The 22,257-nt window shown below is 44.6% G+C and overlaps 2 protein-coding genes across 2 annotated transcripts in view; one reads left to right on the top strand and one right to left on the bottom strand.

Moving 5' to 3' along the window:
• The window catches only part of TM9SF4 (transmembrane 9 superfamily member 4), a 25,955-nt gene extending 14,818 nt beyond the window's left edge, over nucleotides 1-11,137 (top strand). Inside the window, exons 6-18 of the mRNA XM_084645146.1 lie at nucleotides 902-1,025; nucleotides 2,019-2,137; nucleotides 2,350-2,461; nucleotides 3,091-3,161; nucleotides 3,655-3,787; nucleotides 4,440-4,521; nucleotides 4,611-4,686; nucleotides 5,205-5,288; nucleotides 6,175-6,350; nucleotides 6,753-6,816; nucleotides 7,598-7,717; nucleotides 8,319-8,408; nucleotides 8,943-11,137. Of these exons, the coding sequence (XP_084501272.1) occupies nucleotides 902-1,025; nucleotides 2,019-2,137; nucleotides 2,350-2,461; nucleotides 3,091-3,161; nucleotides 3,655-3,787; nucleotides 4,440-4,521; nucleotides 4,611-4,686; nucleotides 5,205-5,288; nucleotides 6,175-6,350; nucleotides 6,753-6,816; nucleotides 7,598-7,717; nucleotides 8,319-8,408; nucleotides 8,943-9,092 (1,401 nt within the window). The 3' untranslated portion in view covers nucleotides 9,093-11,137. The remainder of the gene's footprint in view (nucleotides 1-901; nucleotides 1,026-2,018; nucleotides 2,138-2,349; nucleotides 2,462-3,090; nucleotides 3,162-3,654; nucleotides 3,788-4,439; nucleotides 4,522-4,610; nucleotides 4,687-5,204; nucleotides 5,289-6,174; nucleotides 6,351-6,752; nucleotides 6,817-7,597; nucleotides 7,718-8,318; nucleotides 8,409-8,942) is intronic.
• Nucleotides 10,295-22,257, bottom strand: part of PLAGL2 (PLAG1 like zinc finger 2) — a 16,429-nt gene continuing 4,466 nt past the window's right edge. Inside the window, exon 3 of the mRNA XM_084645147.1 lies at nucleotides 10,295-21,824. Coding sequence (XP_084501273.1) covers nucleotides 20,603-21,824 — 1,222 coding nt within the window. The 3' untranslated portion in view covers nucleotides 10,295-20,602. The remainder of the gene's footprint in view (nucleotides 21,825-22,257) is intronic.

Here is a 22,257-nt window from a genome sequence, read left to right as displayed (position 1 = left end):
TTCTCACAGTATTTTTATTAACAAAAGGAACTGGCTGGAATACAATCATGGAGAGTGTATTAATTCAGTTTAGAGAGCAAAAATCAGAATTCACTTGAGTAAAATCCAGTTGTTTAAGTGTGACACAAACAAATATGCTTAAGGAGGTGGGTAAAGGGCATATAATAGTAGGGAAAATAAAAAGACATTGGTCAAGTTATAAGAACAGCCACCTGGCTACTTTGTGGAGATTTCAGACTTGTGTGCAGTTGTATGTGTAGTTATTGCATTGCATTTGCAGTGATTGCATGTGCCACTAGCCAGCTATGTGCCTGACTCCTCGTTTGTTCGTGCTCATGCTGTAATTGTGTGTGCAGTTGCACATGCGCTTCTGATCACTGGGAACCTTTAAGCTCTTATGGATGAGGGAAGCCTTCTGTACTTTTATGCAGCTGCTGTGCTTTGCCCGTATATGATCGGGGATGCAGTTGCCTTGAAGAAGCATGTGACAGCCAGGACCCCTTGCAGTATATGTATTTGGTGTACTACAGAAACATTGTAGAGCAGTAAGTTCAAAGGAGCACCTCTTGCTAGTGGAGTCGTACCATGCAAAATGCTGTTGAACGGTTGGCTGGGTTCTGCCCCTTAGAAGATCGCTGGTCGCCTGATCTGAAATGGAGTGAAACATGGTCGTTCTTATTCTGATCAAAAGCCTGAGATAGTTACTGAGAAGAGAGATCCTGTTCCTTCTCTCTGAGAGCTCAGAGGGAAATAGAGTGCAGCCTTGCTGTGTAGCCCAGATTATCTGAGGCTGTTGGAGTCCTTAACCTTCTGGGGAATGTGCAGCTGTTGCCCCAGGTGTTGTCCATTTCTCCCTTGGGCCACTAACACTTCTTTTTTTTTTAATGTCAATCTGTTTTAGTTCTACCTGCACAACCACCTCTCCTTCATCCTTTACTACCACAGAGAGGAGGTGGAGGAGAATCAGGAGCCCACCTACAGGGTTGTGCGGTTTGAAGTGATTCCCCAGAGCATTAAACTGGAAGGTAAATTATGTAGTCTACCCTGGCCTGTAAGGATGGCAGCAGAGCTCCCTACAGTCACTGCCACCTGCATTGCAGGTCCAAAAAGGAACCTAAATCCCAGGTGGCAAGTTCCAGTTGAAAAGCAGACTTGGACATTGGACTGAGGGATTTTGAAATATGCCCCAGTAAATAAAAGCACCTGCTCTGATACAAAAGCAGTGGGACATGTGCTTGAAACTGAAATGAACCACATGAGAAAACTGATCAAAGGAAATATAATTTTGCATAATTAACCTGTGCAACTCATTGCCATCAGCTTTCACTGAGGCTAACAAGGTTCAAAAAGACAGCAGACATAGACATTTACATTGATAAGGAGAACGTCCATGGCTACACTGGATGGAATTTTAAAAAATTTCTTAGATGGTATATAAGTCCACCTTTTTCAGGGCATGAGCAACCTCTTGCTGTTGGGGGTTGGAATGAAACTCTATGGATTCTGTTATCCTATGCACCTTCCGAAGCAGCGTCAGATATCAGACCCTGTTGGAGACAGGGGATGGAAGTAAATGGACCTTGGTCTGATCTAGTATGCTAATTCTTATGATCCTGCTACCTCCCTGGGCATGGGAGGAGGTGGGGGGTTGATGGGTCTTCAGTGTTTCTGGTGGAGCTGAGGATCCACCTGCTTATTTCTCTTCCAAATGCCTGTCTTATGAGGCTCTGTCTCTATAGCCTCCATCTTTCCAGCTAAGGAGGGGCCTAGCCAGGGTTCCTTTCAGGGTGTATGAATGCTGGTCGTTTATTGGGTGAAAGGATAGCTTTTGAACAATGCAGAGCTGCGCTCAGCCACCAAGGGAGGGAACTTGCTGTCCCCTCAGTGCATTCTGCTGTCTTTGGTAAGAACAAGACTGTGCCTTAGATGTCTGGGGGAAGCTTGATTGCCCTTCCCTTTGTGTGGCGGAGGGAAATGCTAATGTGGTACATACAATGTGTGGATGTTTTCTCCTTTAGATCTGAAGGCAGATGAGAAGGGCACTTGTATACTGCCTGAAGCTGCAGGCTCAGCCCCTCAGGAGATAGATCCCACTAAGAAGAACCAGCTGCTCTTCACCTACTCTGTCCACTGGGAGGTGAGGGAGTAAGGAGGGACTTGGCTGACCTGTACCCTGGGATGAGGGAGGACCATGTGCTGGGCTCCAGAAAGAAAAGTGCCATGGGTGTCCGTGTTGCAGACAGGGGAGTAATGAATGGTGCGCGGGTACAGTGTGATGAGTGAGTAGGGGGAGCTGATGGCTTTTGGGGTGTCTTATCAGTTTCCGAACATGCTGTTCTGCTCCTCCAGGAGAGTGACATTAAATGGGCTTCTCGCTGGGACACCTACCTGACCATGAGTGATGTGCAGATCCATTGGTTTTCCATCATTAATTCAGTCGTGGTTGTCTTTTTCCTTTCAGGTGAGTGAGACCTTGGGGTGGGGGGTTAATCTCCCCATTGCTAGCCACTGGGGGTCAGGAACTTGTTTTAAACGTCAGGGCAGGTCTGAATTCCCAAATAGGAGCAGTAAATAAAAAGTATTGCCAAGGGTCAGTTTGTGTAAAACTCCCACCCCAGGCAGCTCCTTTTGGAGTCAGCCCTTGGCTCTTGTTTCTTGTATGGTCCAACTGGACTTTGTGGTGGAGGAGTCCATTGACGCTTTGACTTCTGCCACGCTCCGTGCTCACGAGTATTGGTGTGCAACTTTCTCTGCCTCTTTGAGTTCCACAGCTTAGTAGGGAGACTGGGAACAAACCTGGAAAGACAACATGGCCTTGTTTGTGCATCAATACTATTCTTTGCCCTGAGGGCTTGATCCTGTGCTCACTAAAGGCAATGGCAAAGCTCCAGTTGACAGTGGTGCAGGAGTAGGCTCTGGGAGAGCAGCTGCGTTGCCTAAGTCATGTTGCTTGGGACCACGCATAGAAGGAATGAGCCAAGGAACTATGAGTCTGAGTTGTGCTTCTGTAGCATCTGGGAGAGTAGCAAGGCAGGGTTACTTGGGAGCCTTATAACAATGTCTCATTCACTCTGGGTTTGTGTGTTTTAGGTATTCTCAGCATGATCATTATCCGCACTCTCAGGAAGGACATTGCCAACTACAACAAGGAAGATGACATTGTATGAAATGTATCTGTTCTCCTGGGGGGGAGCTGTGTAAAACCAGAACATGTGGGGAGGGGCCCTTCTCTGAAGACTCGATGCATTTCCCCGACCCCCACTTTGTTAGAAGCACTATTGAAGGTGGGAGGGGCAGCTCTGTAATAAACTGATGGGGAGGATCGGACGGTTAGGTGAGCTCCTGGTGCATTCAGCAGCTGAGCTGCTCAGCCAAGCTGCTGGGGGATCACTACCACTGACTTGATTAAACTCTTCCAGACTTACTGAGTAAGTAATTAGCTCAGTAAACACATGTCCTGGTATGTGACAGTCCAGATCTAAAGCTGTGTTTAGAGACCTTCAGTTTAAAACCCAAAAAGAAGGCAGGATCTCTTGTCAGAATGATGGACTCCCTGAAAGGGAATTGGTGTTGGGAGAGTGTGACATCCCGAAGGAGCCTGTGTTTCCATTTGGGTGATAAAATCTTAATGCCCCTTTTCTGGTTTTGCTACAGGAAGATACAATGGAGGAATCTGGTTGGAAACTTGTGCATGGAGATGTCTTCAGGCCTCCACAATATCCCATGATTCTCAGCTCGCTACTGGGCTCTGGAATTCAACTCTTTTGCATGATCCTGATAGTTATCTGTGAGTATCACCACTGGGTTTGAGCAGCCTTAACAGGAGGGGAAAGAGAATTATCTGACTTATATAGGCCTGATCACCAGCAGAGTTTCAGCAGCTGGTGGTACTTGCCCTTGTCTTGGTTTGAGCCTCTTCATTTGCTGGCTATGTCCTGTTTCAGGACAGATTCAGACTACAGAGCCATACTCAGTAGTTCCAGGTTTCTAGGTGCCTTTCCCTAAGGAAAGAACCCATATTTTTCTATGTAGTGTCAGCTGGTTTTGAGTGGTTTGGACGCTGGGGTCCACCTGTGATCTGAGAGCTCTGTGTTGGGCTGGCTGGTGGGGTTGTGGGCAGACTCTAAAAGGTAAAGCACACACTGTCTTCCTGAGCTGCACCTGTTAACGTAGTTAGAAACACTAAGAGGTTTGACATGTATTGCTCCTATTTGAGACCAAAGCCTTGGTGCTGCTTGGAAGGGTCTTAACTCCCTCCTTGTCTCTGGTCACCAGAGGCTGTTGGTCTCAGGTACGACCTGAGAAAACAAGTTCTGTGTGGGAGGTGAAGCGATCCCCGGCTGCTGGATTCTCCATGGTGCGAACCGGGGCTCCTCTAGTTAGTGTTCGCTAGAGCACGTCCATCGGTTGCCACCTTTCTCTTGTGTTTTGCTTTGCAGTTGTTGCCATGTTGGGGATGCTGTCACCTTCTAGCCGGGGCGCCCTGATGACTACAGCCTGCTTTCTCTTCATGTTCATGGGGTAGGTGTGTCTCCTGCCCTTATGCTGGGATGCTGTTGCCTGTCAGGTAATGGGAGATAACCTGGCTTCTCTCCTGTTTTCCATCCCAGGGTTTTTGGTGGGTTCTCCGCTGGCCGTCTTTATCGGACGCTGAAAGGCCACAGATGGAAGAAAGGGGCCTTCTGTGTAAGTGACTCTTGGAGTCTCTTTGCCATGTTTTCCTAAGGCAGAATACACTTGTTGCTTTTGGTAGCTGTTAAGCATCCTGCTGTAGGCATTGCTGGGCAGGTGGGCATTGGCCAGCTGTATCATATAGAGAGAAGCTGGGTATGGGGCTGGGGTCCTGGCAGCTCTGTGCGGGTAAATCCTGGCAAGAAAGAGGTCTTTTGGGTATGGATCACAATAAAGCAGAAGGGCATGGGGGTAGGATCTCAGGCATGCGTGAAGCAGAGGGGTGTTTTTTCTGCACCTAATTTACCCCAGTGATGGGCGCATTAAGATCACCTGGGGCAGTGATGACCAAACTTTTTGTCTTGTGCTCATGCCCCCGCCCCCCTTTTACTGGTAATGGAATGTGTCCACACACACCCAGGCCAGGAGGGGTAGGAGGATGCCTCCGGGGGGGCATGCCCCACAGTTTGGGGACCAGTGACCTGGGGGATAATGAGCTCCCACTCTCTTTTAACATGTGCTCTTTCCCACAGACGGCAACCCTGTACCCTGGTGTAGTCTTTGGTATCTGCTTTGTCCTGAACTGTTTCATATGGGGGAAGCACTCCTCTGGAGCGGTATGTACCCACTTCTCCTTGCAAACCTGGCTGGGTAGGGTGCTCACAGGGTTCCTGGGAGGGCACTTAATCTCTGGGTTCCTCTAGTTTATGGAGGTGTCTGCAGTCAAGAGCTGGGCCTGTAATGGTGAGTGTTTCAAAGCAGGTTTAGGCTGGTGGGGTCTGGAATGCTGTTTAAGGGAAGTGTTCCAGCTGCAAATGCCCTGGTGAAGGGACTCCCCTTGGCTGTGCCCGTTGGGAGAGCGACAGTCTGACAAGCAAACACACAAAGGCAGGAACAGTTTAAAAAAGCAAATAAGTGCATGTTGAAAAGGACCTTCCTGCACACCCTGAGGTGTTTTGAAGCTGTCCCTGGACACAGGTGGGATGTGAAGAGGGCTCCAGGGAGAGGTAAAAGAATACCTGAACCTCAGGCAGGGTGGAGCCCAGACCAGCTGCATTTCCAGCTGTAGCTAAGATGCTGCAGGGGAGGTTGTTACCTGTGGGAAGATGAGAGAATGAGAGATTAGATAAAACTGGCTGCTGTGGGACACAGCCTCTTGGATTTAGGTTCTAATTGCTCTGTCCTGTATGGTCAGTACTGAGTTGCTGTCTAAAAATGGCCAGAGCCTGAGTTCCTCCAGGATTCAGAGGGACTGGGGGTATCAGGATCTTCAGTTGTGGGGGAATCCATGCTCCCAGAAACAGAGCTAATTTAAAGCCAGAGTGAATGGTGGAACCTAAAGCATTCCCAGGATGTGACAATGAGCCACCTCTGGTCCCTCACTGACATCCTGTGGTTGGTTGGTGAGCTGGACTTTGAAAAGCCTCATCTGATTTTTGGCACTGGTGAATTTAGTGGGTAGAATTGCTAGGACCCTAGTGGTGATGCTTGCTATGGTTCCAGGTTCCTTTCCCCACCATGCTGGCCCTGCTCTGCATGTGGTTCGGTATCTCCTTGCCCTTGGTCTACCTGGGATACTATTTTGGATTTCGCAAACAGCCATATGATAATCCTGTGCGGACCAATCAGATTCCAAGGCAGATCCCGGAGCAGAGGTGGTACATGAACAGATTCGTTGGGTGAGTTGCAAATGTGTAGTAAATCTGGTAGTTTATTAGACTCCAAGTCCCTCTGCCCACTGTACAAGGCAGCCATCTGGTGGTCTCTGGACATCACAGGTGAATTGTAGGTGTGTGGGCTGCCCCTCCCACTGCACCCCACTTTACTCATTGAAACATTGTGCTGCTTAGAGAAATAGTAAATGTACCCTGGTCTGTAGCTTAGTACCTCCTAACCACCTACCTAATGAGATTTATGAAGGCCAAGAAAGCAGGAATTGTTCATTTTAATTAATTGTGAGAGACTTATTCCAGCAGTATCCTTTGACCCTAAGTGTATCTGGGTTTGGGTGGTGGTTTTTCTAATCTTTGATTAAAGACAGTCATGTTTTGGTGGTAACAGAATTTCTCCCTCACTCATAGGATTCTTATGGCTGGCATTCTCCCTTTTGGAGCCATGTTCATTGAACTGTTCTTCATCTTCAGTGTAAGCACCAAATCCACCTCTTTTTGAAATAAGAATCTTACCACCGCTGCATTGTGCCTTTAAGGAGAGAGGGGTTATCCACCTGGAGTAGACCTATCTTGGTGTGTGCATGCAGGGAGTGGGTAACTGCTTTGCTGCCCCTCTGGGGCCCTGTGAATGGGAAGCACTGGAGCGTAGGTCTTCAGGCTGTTTTCTTGCTGGGACTCTTGGAAGATGTCGTGGGTTAGATTTGATCCTACAGAATCTTCTTGGGTTATTCTTGGCTAAGGACAGCCAGGGTGAAGGGATGCCTCACAGTTGCTACAAAAATTAGAAACCACAGGTGTGAAGCTTTTCAGAGGAGACCATTGTAGTTCCTTCCCATTTCTCACCTTCACATGGAATTGACCAGAAGAAACTACAGGGGTCTTGTTACTGTGGAGAACAAAGACCTGCCCCATGAGCAAGAACCCTTATCTTGGGAAGGAAGGTGTCACCATGGTGGCTCTTCCCACCTCATACTGTGTCCCTGCGATTGTTTGGCCCCTTTCCCTCGACTTTTCAGAGTCCAGGCAGCTATTTTTTGCCTAGCTTTGTGAATTTGCTCTTCTAGCCTAACGCCTTTCAAGGCATGTTGTAAAGTATACCAGGTTTCGTGTATCTGCTAGACCCACCCTAGCAGTGAGCAAACCACTTACTGTTGCTTGGGTCAGCTGCTGTGAAAAGTTAGATTGTCTATTGATTTGCACCAGCGTCTTCTGGTGCAGTGTTGTGTGAGGAACTTATGCTGTCTTTGTTTCAGGCGATCTGGGAGAACCAGTTCTATTACCTCTTTGGCTTTCTCTTCCTGGTTTTTATAATCCTGGTGGTATCCTGCTCCCAAATCAGCATTGTCATGGTATATTTCCAGCTCTGTGCTGAGGTGAGACATACCCCGTTGCAGTTTCAGTAGCGATCTGTGAACAGACCTTGTGTCTTTCAAGAAGCGCTATTACTTGATTGTTACATCAGCGCAGAAGTCTAGTCTGCTGATGTGAGGCCCAAGCTTATAAGGTGCTGAATGCCCTCAACTCCCACAGACTTCAGGGGGTGTGAGGTTGCTGAGCACCTTGCAGGATGGGGCCCAGACTCTTCCTCAAAGGAAGCTGCAAAGGACAGGTTCAGGGAGACTCGTTTCAAGTATAATTTGTTTCTGGAGAAATACCTCCAATCTGCAGATATTTGTGGGAGAACTCTGTCTTGTTTCCCATGGCATATGCCACAACAGGGGCCTGGCAAGGGGCTGGATTTCTGTTTCATTGTTCATTATTTGTTCTCTGATATACTTAAGACAATTTGGGAATGATTCATAGTAGTTTCTTCTTTGTAAGATGAATCCCCAAACGGTGGTAACCTGCCTGCCTCGGGGGATAATTCCTACCCCATCTGGACCAAGGAGGCACTGTGGGTCATGTGTACCTAGGAGCCCAAGAGGGAAATGAAGTCGTTGAAATAATGCAGTCTCTCTCTTCTATCCGTGTCAGGATTATCGCTGGTGGTGGAGGACCTTCTTGGTGTCTGGAGGATCTGCCTTCTATGTACTGATTTATGCCATCTTTTACTTCGTGAATAAGGTATTGTCAGTCCCCGCTGTGTAAAAGCTCTATCTTCCCTGAGGGCATAGTAGAATTTGAAGAGAGAATACTTATTTGGTCATCTGGTTCTAGTCCATCCCACCTGCCAGTGCATGGCTGTTCTCTGCAGTATCATTTTTCGTTCATTGTCTAGTGCTCTTTTTTTGTGTCTCCTAGAGATGATTCTGTTAATTACACTATTCAAGTTCAAGAAGGTTTAGGTACTTGGAGATTCCGGTCTGTGCTCCATCCACCTGTGGGGAATAACATTTGCTTAATGTTCTCAAACCCTGCCTTGGGGGGATCATCCCCAGCTGGAGTGAAAATCCCAGCTATGACTTGGAGGGAGCTCCATCTTCTAAGGGGGGAGGAATTTAGCTTCCATGTCCAACTTATCCAGTGCTTTCTTTTCTCACTCTGCTTCCCCCGACCATCCTCTTTTGGAAAAGGAATAGGCCATTGACTGAGCTGGGGAGTTGACTCTTAACATCACTTTGTATTAAGGCTCACTTTGCTTTTTCTCATCTATTCTAGCTGGATATCGTTGAGTTCATTCCCTCCTTACTCTATTTTGGCTACACTGCTCTCATGGTCCTGTCTTTCTGGCTCCTCACTGGCACCATTGGCTTCTACGCAGCCTACATGTTTGTCCGTAAGATCTATGCTGCGGTGAAAATAGACTGAAGATGCACAGACTCAGCACAAAGCAGACACCTCTGTGTGCATTTCCTCCTGGAAAGGAAGAGGGGATCCTTTCCCAGTTCTTTTAAGGAAACAAAACCCAATGGAGGAGTGACAAAAGAAATAAATAACTCCTACTCATTTTGGAATGTAACTTTTGGCACAGCGTACATGGATTCTGGGGCTACTTCTGGGGGGAGGGGTGTGTAGATACCTTGCATTTTAACTTTATTATTTTATTCCAGTTTTGAGGGATTTTTAGCAGAAAAATACCCCTCTATGTAAGTAAGCCCCTTTTTTGCTCATTCATTCTTTTGTTTGTTGAATAACGAATGGACCTGAGACAGCAATGGAAACATTTGTGAAACTTTTTTTTTTTTTCAGCCCTTATGGCACTTGGGTTCAGGGAGAGTCTTCAGACCAATAACACACAGGGTTTGTCTCCTGCTTTGGTTCTGCTTGGAAGAGGTGGAGGGTGCTTCAGTCCATAGTGAGCTAGGAGGATCTCAAAAGCTTCCCCTGCATGAATGCGTCTGGCATGCTTTGACTACAGTGATTTCAGTTCCAACTGGTTTACAGTTCCATGGAGGTGCCATTCAGAATCCGGCAAGTGCAATTTCACTCTGAGAGGGCTTGGGAACCGTAACCCTCTGCATCATTTCTCCCTCCCCCTACTTTTGGACAGCGTATAACATCCCAGATGCATAAACTGGAGGGGCTCAGAGGAGGGCAGCAGTGCTACTCTTCTGGAATAGCTGAGTCACCTTTCCTGGCAGCATGAAGAAGCAGAACATGGGAGTTGTACCAGAGCAGCGTAAATACTTGTTGATTCTAGAGCAAAAGGCCCTGTACCCTGGAGAACATTTATGAGATTGCCACATGGTTTTGTTCCATTAATTTCTTTGGCCATCTGAGGAAATGGGACAGCCCTACTAATTAGGAGAGGCCTCTGAGGTTAGATAAAGCCCTGTGTAGAGAAACTCATTACTGTGTTGCTTTAGTGCCAAGAAATCTCTGCTTCATTTTGGGGACGTCTACTACAAAGTGCATAATGGCCAGAAGGAGATGGAGTGAGTGGTTCCTGAGGATTTCCTCCCACTTCTATTTCTTAAAGGGGAGGTATACATCCCACTTACTCTGTCTCTTGGCTGGTCCCGCTCTCCATTCCTGTCTCCTGTTCTCAGACACTGCCTCCTGGGAGCAGGAAAGATTCACACCTCAGTAACCTGTATTCCGCTCTTTGCTACCAAATGTGATGAGCCCTCAGGAATAGCCCAGGAGTGCTATCTTATAGGGGGTTCCTCCTTTCCCATATCTGGATGCCTGGCTCTGGCCATGGGAGGCGCTTTTAAAAATACATTTGAATTTTTATTTGACTCATTTAAAACAAAACTATGGCCGCTGGCAAATCTAGGCCCAAATTGCAGTGAAGCCTTCCTCCATCCCCAGATCTATGGGGTGACTTTAGTCAGAGCTATAAGAATTCTTTTTATTTCTTCAACAGGACAGGGGAAAAAAATCTCCAAATATTCTGCTCTGTCACAGGCGACAGTGATACGATTTAGACAGAACAGACGTGACTCCAAACAAAACCTCTCTCTGTTGCTAAGTGAGTCTCATACATTTGAGGCTTTCTATACCGTGGGTATCACCTTAACAGTCTGCATTGGGGCTGTGTAAATGGTTCTTACTTTTAATGGTGACCTTTTGCTCCGCAAGCAGGAAGAATGGAGAACTAGAATCCCAAACCATTCAACTTCTTCTCTGCATTGCTTCTCACCTAATAATCTTCAGTTACCCAGCCCGGAATCAAGGATGAAAAGGGGGCAGGGGGTATGGGATACACTAGTTGTGTGGGATCCTTAGTAATCTCTAATTTGAAATATCTTTCTCTCTCAGATTCTGGTTGATTTCCTAGTGGAGAGTTTCAGCCTGCATTAATTTCTCTCCCCTCCCTCCCTCCTGTTTTTTTCTGTATTCTACTTTGTATTTTTAATTAATGTATGTATTCTGTGTCCTATTGTAAATAAATATTCCATCGTCCTGTTGTCCTAGTGTCCTGTGTAAGCAGCCTTTCATGGTCTTCTCTCCCATAACATGTTTTGACCCAATCTTTTGTTCTTAAAAGACAATAAAGCTTGTTGTGTAATTGCAATAGGAAGTACAGTGTAAATCTACTTAGGGAGAAAACCTCACTTTATTACTCCAGCAAACTTCATGGTAATGTTTAGGCTCTTCCCAGTGCAGCATGTTCTTCATACTGAGGGGAACTGAGGCACAATCCTGTGTCTAAAACGTGAGTTGGGGTTCTGTTCTTGGCTATAGTACTGACTTCCTGTGTGATGTTAGTCATATCACTTAACCTCTCTCTGCCAGTTTTGTCAGCTGTACAATGGAGAGGATACTCCTCTGCCTCCTATGGTTGGGGTTAAGGAATTAGGCATCGCATTTGTAAAGTGAATGAAGATTTGATGGAAGAGCTGTTTGAGTTCAGAAATATTGTGGCAGCATGGTGCAGGCATGTGAATTTATTAAAGCAGCAATTTCACCCTAAATCTCAGTGCCTGGCTAGGCAGGGGCTGTCTTTTCACTCTTTGGCCAAGTCTCCCAAAAGTATCCGTTCCCAAAAGAGGAGAGCTGGATCTCCATCTTTAGCTCTGATTACTGTGGTGGTGATGTACATACCCTACAGGGCTCACCACAGACTGACTTGTGGTTAGGAAGTGACAATTTGTTGTTGTCTATACAACGAACCTGGGCTGGGCTGAGCTGAGCTGTACAACATAAGACATGAAACTTTGTTAGGGAGAAAGGAATGTCAAGCTAAGAATGTCAAGCTGCACCTGCCTTCCTGCATAGATCAATTAATGGTTTGCTTCGATGGTAGTGTGTCAATAAGTGGCAATCTGACTCTTCTGTTGGGGTTTCGGCAACATTGTTTAGCCTGGAAAACAGCAATTTGAAGTCTAGGAAGTGACTAACCCAGGTTTTAGGTTCATGAAGAGAAATTTCTGAGAGGATGCATGGTTCCTCCCACCATTCCCAGTTATTTTGTCTGGATCTAGGCACAGTTGTTGGGCTAGTGAAGCTTTTAAGAAATGCAGACTACTTTAGAAGTCTCTGGAGAGGAAAGGTGCTGGATTCTTCACTTCCATGGAAATCATGGTTCATTTGTAGAGCTCTTAGCTTCTGCTGAGGGAGGAATGTGTAGGGTTTAAAGCAGAACTAGTTCCAGGCTTGTAGGATCTATTCCTGGCTCTACCAATGAGTTGCTGTGTGTGGCTGTGCAAGTTACTTAGGTGAGACCAGTGACCCAGGGAAGCTGTGTAAAATGGAGATGACACCCAACATGGGTACGGTGAAACGTTCGTGTTTGAAGTGCTCTTAATAGTGCCTTACATGTAAAGTATTATTTATGATACCATAGCTGTTTAACTTGGTGCTTAAGGGATTGCCCTCTGGTAACTTCTGATCCCTGATTTAAAAGCTTCAGCAGAACCCATCCGTTTCTGTTGCCATATCAGTTTATCGCGTTACCAACAAACTGTCAAAACGAGGTTGTCGCTAGTACTTTTAACAGGGATTTTTTTTGAGAAGCGTTACAGGTTCTGTCTACACTACAAAGTCAAGCAGGCTGTGGACACCAATGTGAAAATTGCCTGCTGTGGTTTAGTGTTGCAGTGTGGCTGTATGACCTAAGCATATTTTAATCTCATTCAGTACTTGAGTACAATTCCAGCCTACACTACAAGTTGATACTGCATTGATAAGTGTTATAAACAGGTTCCTGCTCTGACTGATTTTGTATAGTATAGATGGGGGAATTAGCTAGCCTGCTTCCTTGAAAGTAAACAAAAGTTTTGTTCACTCTGGTCACGAAAATGGTGCTAAAACCTTAATAGCAGCAACAGTCATGTTTCAACACTGCTGGTAGCTATAACTTTAATCAAGTGGCCAGGGTGTTTAAATGTAAGCCTCCAAAATACTGTATTCTTGTCCCTTCATTGATACAAGATAAACAGAACCAGCCCCATAAAGACACACACAAGAGAACGGCCTTTTTATCCCTTTGCTCCATATATGTGAAGGCAGAAATTAAAAGTACATTCAGATCCATGTTGAGAATTGGAGCTTTGTGATCTACTGGGCTTCAGCCTCTGAGGGAAAAAGTGCAAGTTCAAGGCAGACAGTTCAAACGTTTTTAATAAACTTCATTATAAAAAAGCCCTTTCATCTTGGACTTAATTCTGTAAGACAGTGGAAAAGCTAATTTAACAGAGATGAGCTGTACATTTCCTAATGGCACTTGATATTTTACAATTTAAAACCTTGTTTTATATAAAGCCCAAAAATACTCCTATAAAAAGAGGTTATTCACTGTGTGTAAAAAAAAAAAAAAAAAAAAAAAGTGCTAGAAAGTTTCTTTAAAAAAATAATCCAGCTGTAAGGAGGGGAAGCTGCTGGCCTTGACAGCTGTGGCTGTAGGAATGGAAGTTGGGAACTTGTGCTCTAAAAGTGCAGCATGGAAAAGGTTGAGTTGCATCCCTGGAAAAAGAAAAAAGATGCTGACTCCCTTCCACCCCAGCTACAGTAGAAGAGAAATTCCAAGTTGCTGCTTTCGGAAAGGGGTGCTCCCAGCCTTTGGACCAAATACTGCCCTCGGAGGTCCCACTCCTGTGTACTGGAACCTGAGGGCAGAATTTGTTCCACTGGTTACAAAGTTCACCCTGACTTGAAGAGGATCCTCAGCCTGACTGCCATAGCTGTGAAGGCTACTGTAGCTTTTCCTCCAGCTGCAGGTTCAGAGCTTGAATACTTCGAGGGGTGAATCTGGGTGGCTTCCAGAAGTTCCCTGCACTCTCCCTCTTGTCACCACCCAGTTTTTGAACCTACACTAAGGCAAATTTCATTTTTTTTTAGTTAAATATCCTTGTTAAAGTAAAATATTGATACAAATGTTACAAAAACTTTCTAAAACAGCTCCTAGTTATTAGGGAAAACTACAAAAAAAATCAAGAACTTAATGAGGCACTAAAAAGGGGGTGGGGAGAACTCATAAGCTCAAGACATGAGGCTTCCAGCATAAGCAATCGAATCTGCTATGCAGACTTCAACATTCAGAAAGAACCTGAATTTCAACTTTCTTCAAACTTGCCAAAGGCTACATCTCTCAGCAGGATGTGCTGGTGAAATCCACAAGTGGAAACCTTAATGGTACATTACCTTGAAAAGGAACAACAAAATGCAGAAAGAAACTGGGTTTGCTGGTGCAGATGCCAAATGTGAACTGGTCTTTTCAACTGGATATTTAATTTAACTGGGACCCATTCTCTGAGTGACATGTTGTGGTATTCCTGTACTGCAGAAATTGTTTCACACAGAGCTTTCCCTTTATCATCTCAGCATATCCTATGCAATAGACCTGTTCTGATTTTATAGCATTTTCAGGGTAAGATGCAGTGCCTGTGCTAATCATTAAGAATACAGCAATGGAGTGGAAGAATTTGTTAAAATATGCTTGTCTTAAAAAATAAGGAAGTTCAGATGCTTTCACTTTGAGGGTTGTGCAACTGCCCTGTTTAATAAATGAAAATAAAATCCCAAATTCTTTAAGTTTTCTTCTGTCAGGCTTTGTTTCCTGCTCACTTCCACTGGTTTCTCCTGCTGCATGTTGTGAGAACATAATTTAAAATGATTTCCATGTTTTCCAAGTTTTGTGTTCACTTTGTAAATGTGGCTGGTGGGAAGCAAGATTGCATGGGTGGGAGAGGGACATATACAGCATACAAAAGAACTGAGCACCTGCTGTCATGTATGAGGAGATACGGCTCAGATTTTTTTCTTAAGACTACATATAGTTTCAAATACCCTATTAGTAACATAGGAAGCAAAATGTACTTTCAGTTAGAAAACTAAAAAAATCCCAAGTAGTAAATTCTTGTGTGTTCTCCATTTTGAAGGTCTAATATCCTTGGTGATCAACTCAAAGGGTTTTGCTGAACCTGCCTTTATAGAGAGGAAAGGAAGTGTATAGTAAGAAGCAGTCTATGCAAGTGTGGGGAAGAGATGGCTCTGGGTATTTAGATGGGATGGTTGTACATTAACAAACTGCTGTGGTAGGTAAGAGCTCTCGCTTTTGCTGAGGCTGATGGAATGAGAATCGTGCCAAAACAGTGTGACTCAGAGCACAGCTGGATTCTAAACAAAAGTTCTGGTTTGCAATCTGTTGGCATCCTCAAAGAATAAAGCAAGCCCAAAACAAGATGAGGAAATGAAAGTCACTCTACAGATTTAAGGTAGACAAACACAAACTCATTATTGGGCAGTATAGTGAGAACCTGGGACAGATCTAATAACATTGGAAAAACAGGTCCAGGACTGGAAACAAGGGTGTCCTGTGAAAGGAAAGAACGCTTAAGTATTATTACTGACATATGTCTTACCTAGTGCTTTTTCATCATTGATTTCAAAGCACTTTACAAAGGAGGGAAGTATCCTCATTATACCCATTTTACAGATAAGGAAACTGAGAAAAAGAGAGAAGTGATTTGCTTGTGGTCACCCAGCAGGCCAGTGGTAGATCTGCAAACAACTCAGGTCTCCAGAGTCCTAATCCAGTGCTCTATCCACTAGGCAACACTGCCTCTCAGCACAGTATAAAAATCAAGTGAGCCGTATTCAGAATCCCAGGTATCAGCCTTCTCAGTGCAGAGATTAAAATATACATCAGAGGGGATTAAAATGATGCAAGTGGCTGTAGGAGCAGAGATGAAGAAATATTGACCAGCTAGGATGGAAAGACCTTTTTAATGAAACAGTCCTGTGCAAACCATTTTACTATAAGCAGGTTCCACTCTGTTTTGTGGGAGAAGTGCATTTATAGTGTGTTAGGGAGATTAATCAATTTGTACAGTAATCTGTTTCCAGGATAGAGCATTCTGGATACTAGGCGCCTGATTGGTGCAGGATTTGTGTATGCAAGCCCAGTAAGTCTAATAACTGTTGTAATTTAAAGAGACTTGGGGTGACAATGTTGGACTATGGGCATAATTACTGAGATCATTACGGAGAAGAAAACCACCTACAATCTGGGTCAACTGAAAATTATCAAAATGTGGTTAAGGGGGAACCTGAAGAGCAATTAACTACCAAGAGTCAGCCCATAAGAGAATCAGTGGGTCTGGAAGGGAGTAAAAGGGATGACCAGAGTGTAGGAAGACTGGGAAAGCATCTTAAATGATTTTTTTGCACCAGTCTTCATCACAGAAAACAATGGGAAATGCCTTCTGCAGGATTTTATTTTTCCAGGAAGTGAAGGTGAAGAAGCAATGTCAGAAAGGAGTGATGGGGAAACTCCAGAATGAATTACAGTAAGTCACCTAGAGAGCTGCTGTTCACCTGTCAGTGCTGAAGGAATTAAAAGAACAAAGAGCTGTTTCCAAACAGAAGTAATCAAATCTACCATCTATTTAACCTGGAAAAGAGGATGAACAGGGAGGTGATTTTCCAACATTATTCAGGTTAAAGAGCAGGCCCTATTATGAGGCACTCAAGAAAGACCTAGCAAAACTAGGTAAGTCACTAACATAGTGGGAGATGAAATTCAGCATAGACAAATGCAAAGTAATGGACATTTTCTTCCTATTTACACTACCTGCACACAGAAGGGTTCTTGAACCAGCTGTAACCCCTCAGGAAAAAGATCTAGGTGAGTGACATTCTCCCAGTTCTAGAAATCTGAGCCTGGGAAAGATTAGGAAGCCCACCTCCCTGGCACTGCAGGGTTATTCCTTACTGTATGTGTACTAAAATTGAGCCAGTTTGGTCTGAAACATCTTAACTTCCATTGGGAGACTGACGTCCTTCCTGCTATTCAACCAAAACTTTCCCTTTTATTTATTTAACCTTATTTTCCCCTGTGTACTATCCTCAGTAATTCCTCTCTCTCTCTCCTAGGTTTTTTTAAATTTGAGGGTCATTACATAGTGTCTATTTCTATTAATTTCTTTTTTAAAATGAACCCCTCCAGCCACTTTCCCATTTTAATTGCTTTCCTCTGAAACTCAATTTGTCTATGCCCTTCTGGTATACAGTGGTGTCCATAAACATACAGTATTCTAGGACACAGCATGATCAGACATGGTGCAGGGCTGAAGTCAAGAAGTTGATTCATGGGTTCTATCACTGAGCAAGCCCAATGTAGATTCTTAAAAGGCACTTCTGAACTTTTGATGTTGACTTTAACCTCTGTCTCATTATCCCTATTTTATATAGGGAGCAAATGATATTCAGTTGTAAGTGGTAGGAGACATACAGATGTAAACTACTATATACATGCCAGTATAATTATTACAGATGAGGTCTTCCCAGTTACAGATATTTATTCCTCTTATGAATTGATGCTTTGCTTTACCCAGTCTAAAATCCCACAGTTTTTTTGTTGTCACATTTCTTTGTAAACATACGTCTAACTTGCTGTCCTCTATCACCCCTTTAGTCTTTCACAATATTGCTTTCCAAATATCTCCTCTCCAATTTATTTCCCCCAAGGTGTTTTAACTTGCATTTGTCCTGCATGAATCTCATTTAGCTATTTCCCATCTCTTTAGATCTTTTGCATTATTTCTGTGTCTGCAATGGTATTTGCAACACTTGGCATTTTAATCTTATCTGCATACTTAGTGTCTGATCCTATATCCATTGAACTCAAAAGGACCTGTTATGGGTCAGGATGAATCTTTGCATCAAGTTCCCAATGTAAACCGTTGGTTTGAGTTCCAGACTTGCTTTTCCATTAATATATTACCTAATGTTGGTTAATCATTTTATATATGAACATGCTTGTAAACCTGCTTGCTAGAATAGCCATGGAAAGCAAACCAAGTGGTGCAAAAACTAGTTAAATGAATTCCATTGATTCTTTGAGAGAGTATTTGTAGAAAATGGAGGCATTTGCCTGGCTGTAGACTTGGCTACCCCTGAAGATATTTCAGTGAAAACCTCTTCTCAAAGTACAATGAAGGCAAAAAAACCCCAAAAGAGAATCAGATGTTAAAAATATAGAGATGAGGAAAAATTATGGCGGCACTGCATAAATCCAAATAACGCTTTCCGTTTTGATCACCTTTCAAGTTTTTTCCCATTTTTGCTTTTGTTTTAAAAAAATATATATATTAAAAAAAGACAGGAATCGGACTTAAAGTGAAATTGTGAAACTAATTTGGAAAGAGAAAAATAGGAGACATGACTGAGGTATTTAAAAATAATGAATGGTTAAGAGAAGACCAGCTGAGATCCCCCTATTTACTGCTTCAAATTAAAAGAAGGCACTTGCTGAAATTTGAAAGGCAACATTTGAAAATGGATAAAAGAAAGTACTACTTTTAATCCATGGAAACTCATTTTCACAGGATATTGCTGAGGTAAAAACTTACACTGATATGAACGAAAGTAGCATTTGCAGTTTCACTGGCTAAACTTTAAATGACAAGGTCTATCACTCCTTATGTTTCAAGGTTTAGCTGGTTCACCAGCTGGGGTTAGGAAGACATTACTAAAAACTTATAGGAAATCCTTGAGTAAAGTGGAGGAAGAGCCAGGCCTATGAGCAATTAAAACAGAACTAATTGTGCGCTCTGGGTTTGAGACAAATGGCTGAAGATAAAAGCAAAAACTGTGTCAGCTGAAGTGAAGAGGGAAAGAAGAGAATGCAGGGGGACAGTAACTGACTTCATTTATGGAGTTACGATAACAGGACAGAGGTAGGTCTCTATTTTGGGGGGTTTGTAAAGAGAGATGTTGGTAAACTCCCTGGGTTATCTTAGCCTGTTATGCTCCTACATGCTGAGGTACGAAAAGCTGCATGTTTGTGTTCATAGATGTGCATTAAAATATAGCTGGATTTAACATACCCAAGATTATGGGCTACTGAGCATGATGTGAACAGGAGACTATGCGGAGCTGATCAGACTAGGAGTCCACTGACCCTTAAAAGTTTAACCTTTTTGCTATCAGTAGGTGGAGATCCCACAAAGGAGAACTCAAAGGCTGTAGATGATGGGTAGCAAGGGAAGCCAAACCCAGGGTTCAGGGGGTATGGCAGGAGAAAGGAGGAATAAAAAAGGCCCACAACTCCAGGCTGGAGGAGAGGAAGGGGGACTGTAATCCCAGAGACCTCAGCTATTGTTAGGACAATTAGTGTTGGGGAAACAGTTCAAATACAGTGACTAAGTGTAAACAAAACTAGGGCCAGTTTTGTTTTCTCCTGACTCCTGCATGCTATCACCCCACTGTGGAGGTCAAAATATGTCTCCTGATGCCGCTTTGTGGATCAGCCAGGAGGGCACTGACCCTGGCAAATGGTGGCAGAAAAGATGTCAGCTCATACACTGTCCTTCATCTCCATGCCTAACCTATGGAGCAGAAGCCCAGAGATCACTCCTAAACCTGGGTCTCCTGTATGACAGCACTTGATGCTGCCAGCATATAGCTCTAAACCTTGCTTTTTTGCGTGCTTTGGTTTCCAATATAGAGGCAAGATCTGTGTGGTTGTGGTGTTTTTAAAAGGGCTCACTTCATACACCATGAAAGTGAGCCAGATGTCTAAGTTGCTCCATCCCCCTCTGACACATATGGGAAGTCAAAGGGAATGTGCAAAGAACTACCATTTAAAATGGCAGAGACTGAAGTAGTCCAAGTCAGTTTATTTTCCCCATGGGGGAAAAAGGTGACAAGTGAAGAGAAATCAGTGCAACCTGACTTCATTGTGTAAACAGTATTCTAGCTACACCAGATACAAAACTGATGTACACTGGTGTGTCCTATTTTTGTAATGACTGAAAGAGACTCATGTTGTGTTTTTAAAAAAAAATTCACTGGAATGAGTCTAATCTGATGGCTCTGCAAAAAGAAATGAGGTGCTCTGCATCCATCGTGTTGATGCTATCATTATCGCTTAACACTGATGCAAAATGGCATGAGCTGTGTAGGTGATGGGATGGGGGTAACGGGGAAGGACAGCTCTTCTCCTGTCTGTTCCAAATGGGATAGGTCTCTGGACTTGCCCCTCCTCTTGATTCACTTGCAGGTACTGGCTGTAATGCCAGGATTGCAATGTGGTAACACAAAATGGAAGTTGGACTCTTCAAAAGGTTAGTCCAAGTCTGCCCAAACTGAAACAGCCCCAACTCCTCAGATTCAATCCCTTCCCAAAGAGGGACAAGGCTCCAAAACCTCAGGGAAGGTCAGTGCTAAGTGTGGCTCCCGATTCACAGATTAAAAATTAGAAAAAAAAAAAATACAGCTGAAACCTTTTCACTCTAGAGGACTGGGACATGCACAGGGATATCTGCTGTTCCAGTCTACAAGTGCTCCCTCCAGACACCAGAATCGTCCTGTCTGAAACAGCTTTCAAAAGCTTTCACATCCCAGCAGAGAAGTACAAGAGTTGTGCATTTTTAGGGCTCTCCGAGCAAGTATTAGCGGAAGACCCGCTAACCAGTGCCACAGTCACCTTATTGGAATGCCTGGTGGAAACGTGGCAGGGTGGTTGTGCTCAAGCTGGAGGTGAAGACAGGGGGTAATGAATGAAGGGGACCAAAGTTCAGGGAGCCTCCAGCTCCGGGAGATTCTTGAGGTTGAGGTTGCAAAGTGGTAAGCAATGGCTGGGTTTCCCCCTGTGAGTAGCCCATGACCAGCCCCCCTGATGACACAGGTGGGTTACATGGAGGAAGATTCAGGGGGAGGAAGCCCAGAAGATGAGAAAAATCCATGTTAGCAGCACAGAGAGCCTCTGAAAGGTTAGCAGGGCTCTTGGAAAGCAGAGTCTCGTCCAGAGTTACTGGCTGAGGTGAGGAGGACTGAGGCTCACCAGATGAGAGAGACAGACTGCCAGGAAGCTCTGACAGAAAGCTCTCCACCTCTGCTTTGGGTAGTTTCTCAGGTAAATATGAGGTAGATCCGAGCTGGTACTTCGGAGGAGGTTGTGGTGGGGAGGAGATAGGAGAAGAAGATTCCAGAGGATAACTCATTCCCATTGGAAGAGAGTTGGGAACCAAAGAATGGGGCATCCCTGAACTTGGCATAGCTTGGAGGTGTGTACTGTACATGCCCATAGGCAGCATGCCAGGAAAGCTCTTACCACTCATCATGTCTCTGGATGCCATACATAAAACTGGACTCAACTCTTCTTTCACTGCTACAGCTGAGCTGCAGCTTAGGAGACCCAACATGTCAACTGGCTCTGTCTTGATCTTCAGCAATTCTTGGGAGTGGCTCTTCTTCATGTGCCTGGTCAGGTGGTCCTTCCGCCCAAACCTCTGAGCACAATACTGGCACAGGAAGTCCTTCCGCCCTGTGTGCACCACAAGGTGTCTCCGCACATCTTTACGTGTGTAGAAGCGTCTGTCACAGTGATCACACGAGTGCTTCTTTTCCTTTGCTCCACCAGATGCCCTCCTGGAATGAGCCTTGAGGTGTTCCAGGAGGACCTGAGTGTTCTCAAAGGTCTGCAGGCACACTTTGCAGCTCAGATCGCCACTGGCAGCTGCATGCATAGCCAGGTGTCGCCTGAAGCCTAGTTTGGTGTTGTAGTTCTTCCCACACTCAGGGCAGTGGAGGGCTTCCTTGTTGGGGTCATGAGTCTGCAGGTGATTGCGGAGATGGTCCTTCCGGTGGAACATTTTCTCGCAGTACATACACTGGTGAGGTTTCTGGGCAGAGTGTGTGGCCATGTGCCTTGTGTGAGGAAAACAGAGAAGGAAAGTTAGGGTAGTGTTCAACCCACAGCACAGTAAGTGCTGCTTTTGCAAGCTCTCCCCCTGCTCCCTCCAAAACTTTTTTGTTTAAAATCTCATGTGAAATTTTAGCTTTTTAAAGGGGTTGCATTGACAGCACTAGAAGCACAAGTCCTCCATCCACAAAACCAGTAAAGGATCATGGGCAATAGCATTTCAAACTTCCCTCACAATGCCCTTTAAGTTGTTTCAGTCCTAACAGAAGGCATCACATCTACACAAGTATACTTTAGTCTTCCATTCAGTTCTTGCCTTCTCTACTAAGCCTGCCAACCAGGGTAACTAGCTAGGGCCAACTTTGGTAGCTTTTGTGTTGGACACTTGTCTACTGGGGACTGGAGTGAGACCAGCAGTGCATTTCAGAAGCAGCCAGC

This window comes from Lepidochelys olivacea (genome assembly GCF_965140295.1).
Source record: "Lepidochelys olivacea isolate rLepOli2 genome assembly, chromosome: 13".
Classification (NCBI taxonomy): domain Eukaryota; kingdom Metazoa; phylum Chordata; order Testudines; family Cheloniidae; genus Lepidochelys; species Lepidochelys olivacea.
This window is presented reverse-complemented; position numbering and strand designations above follow the sequence as displayed.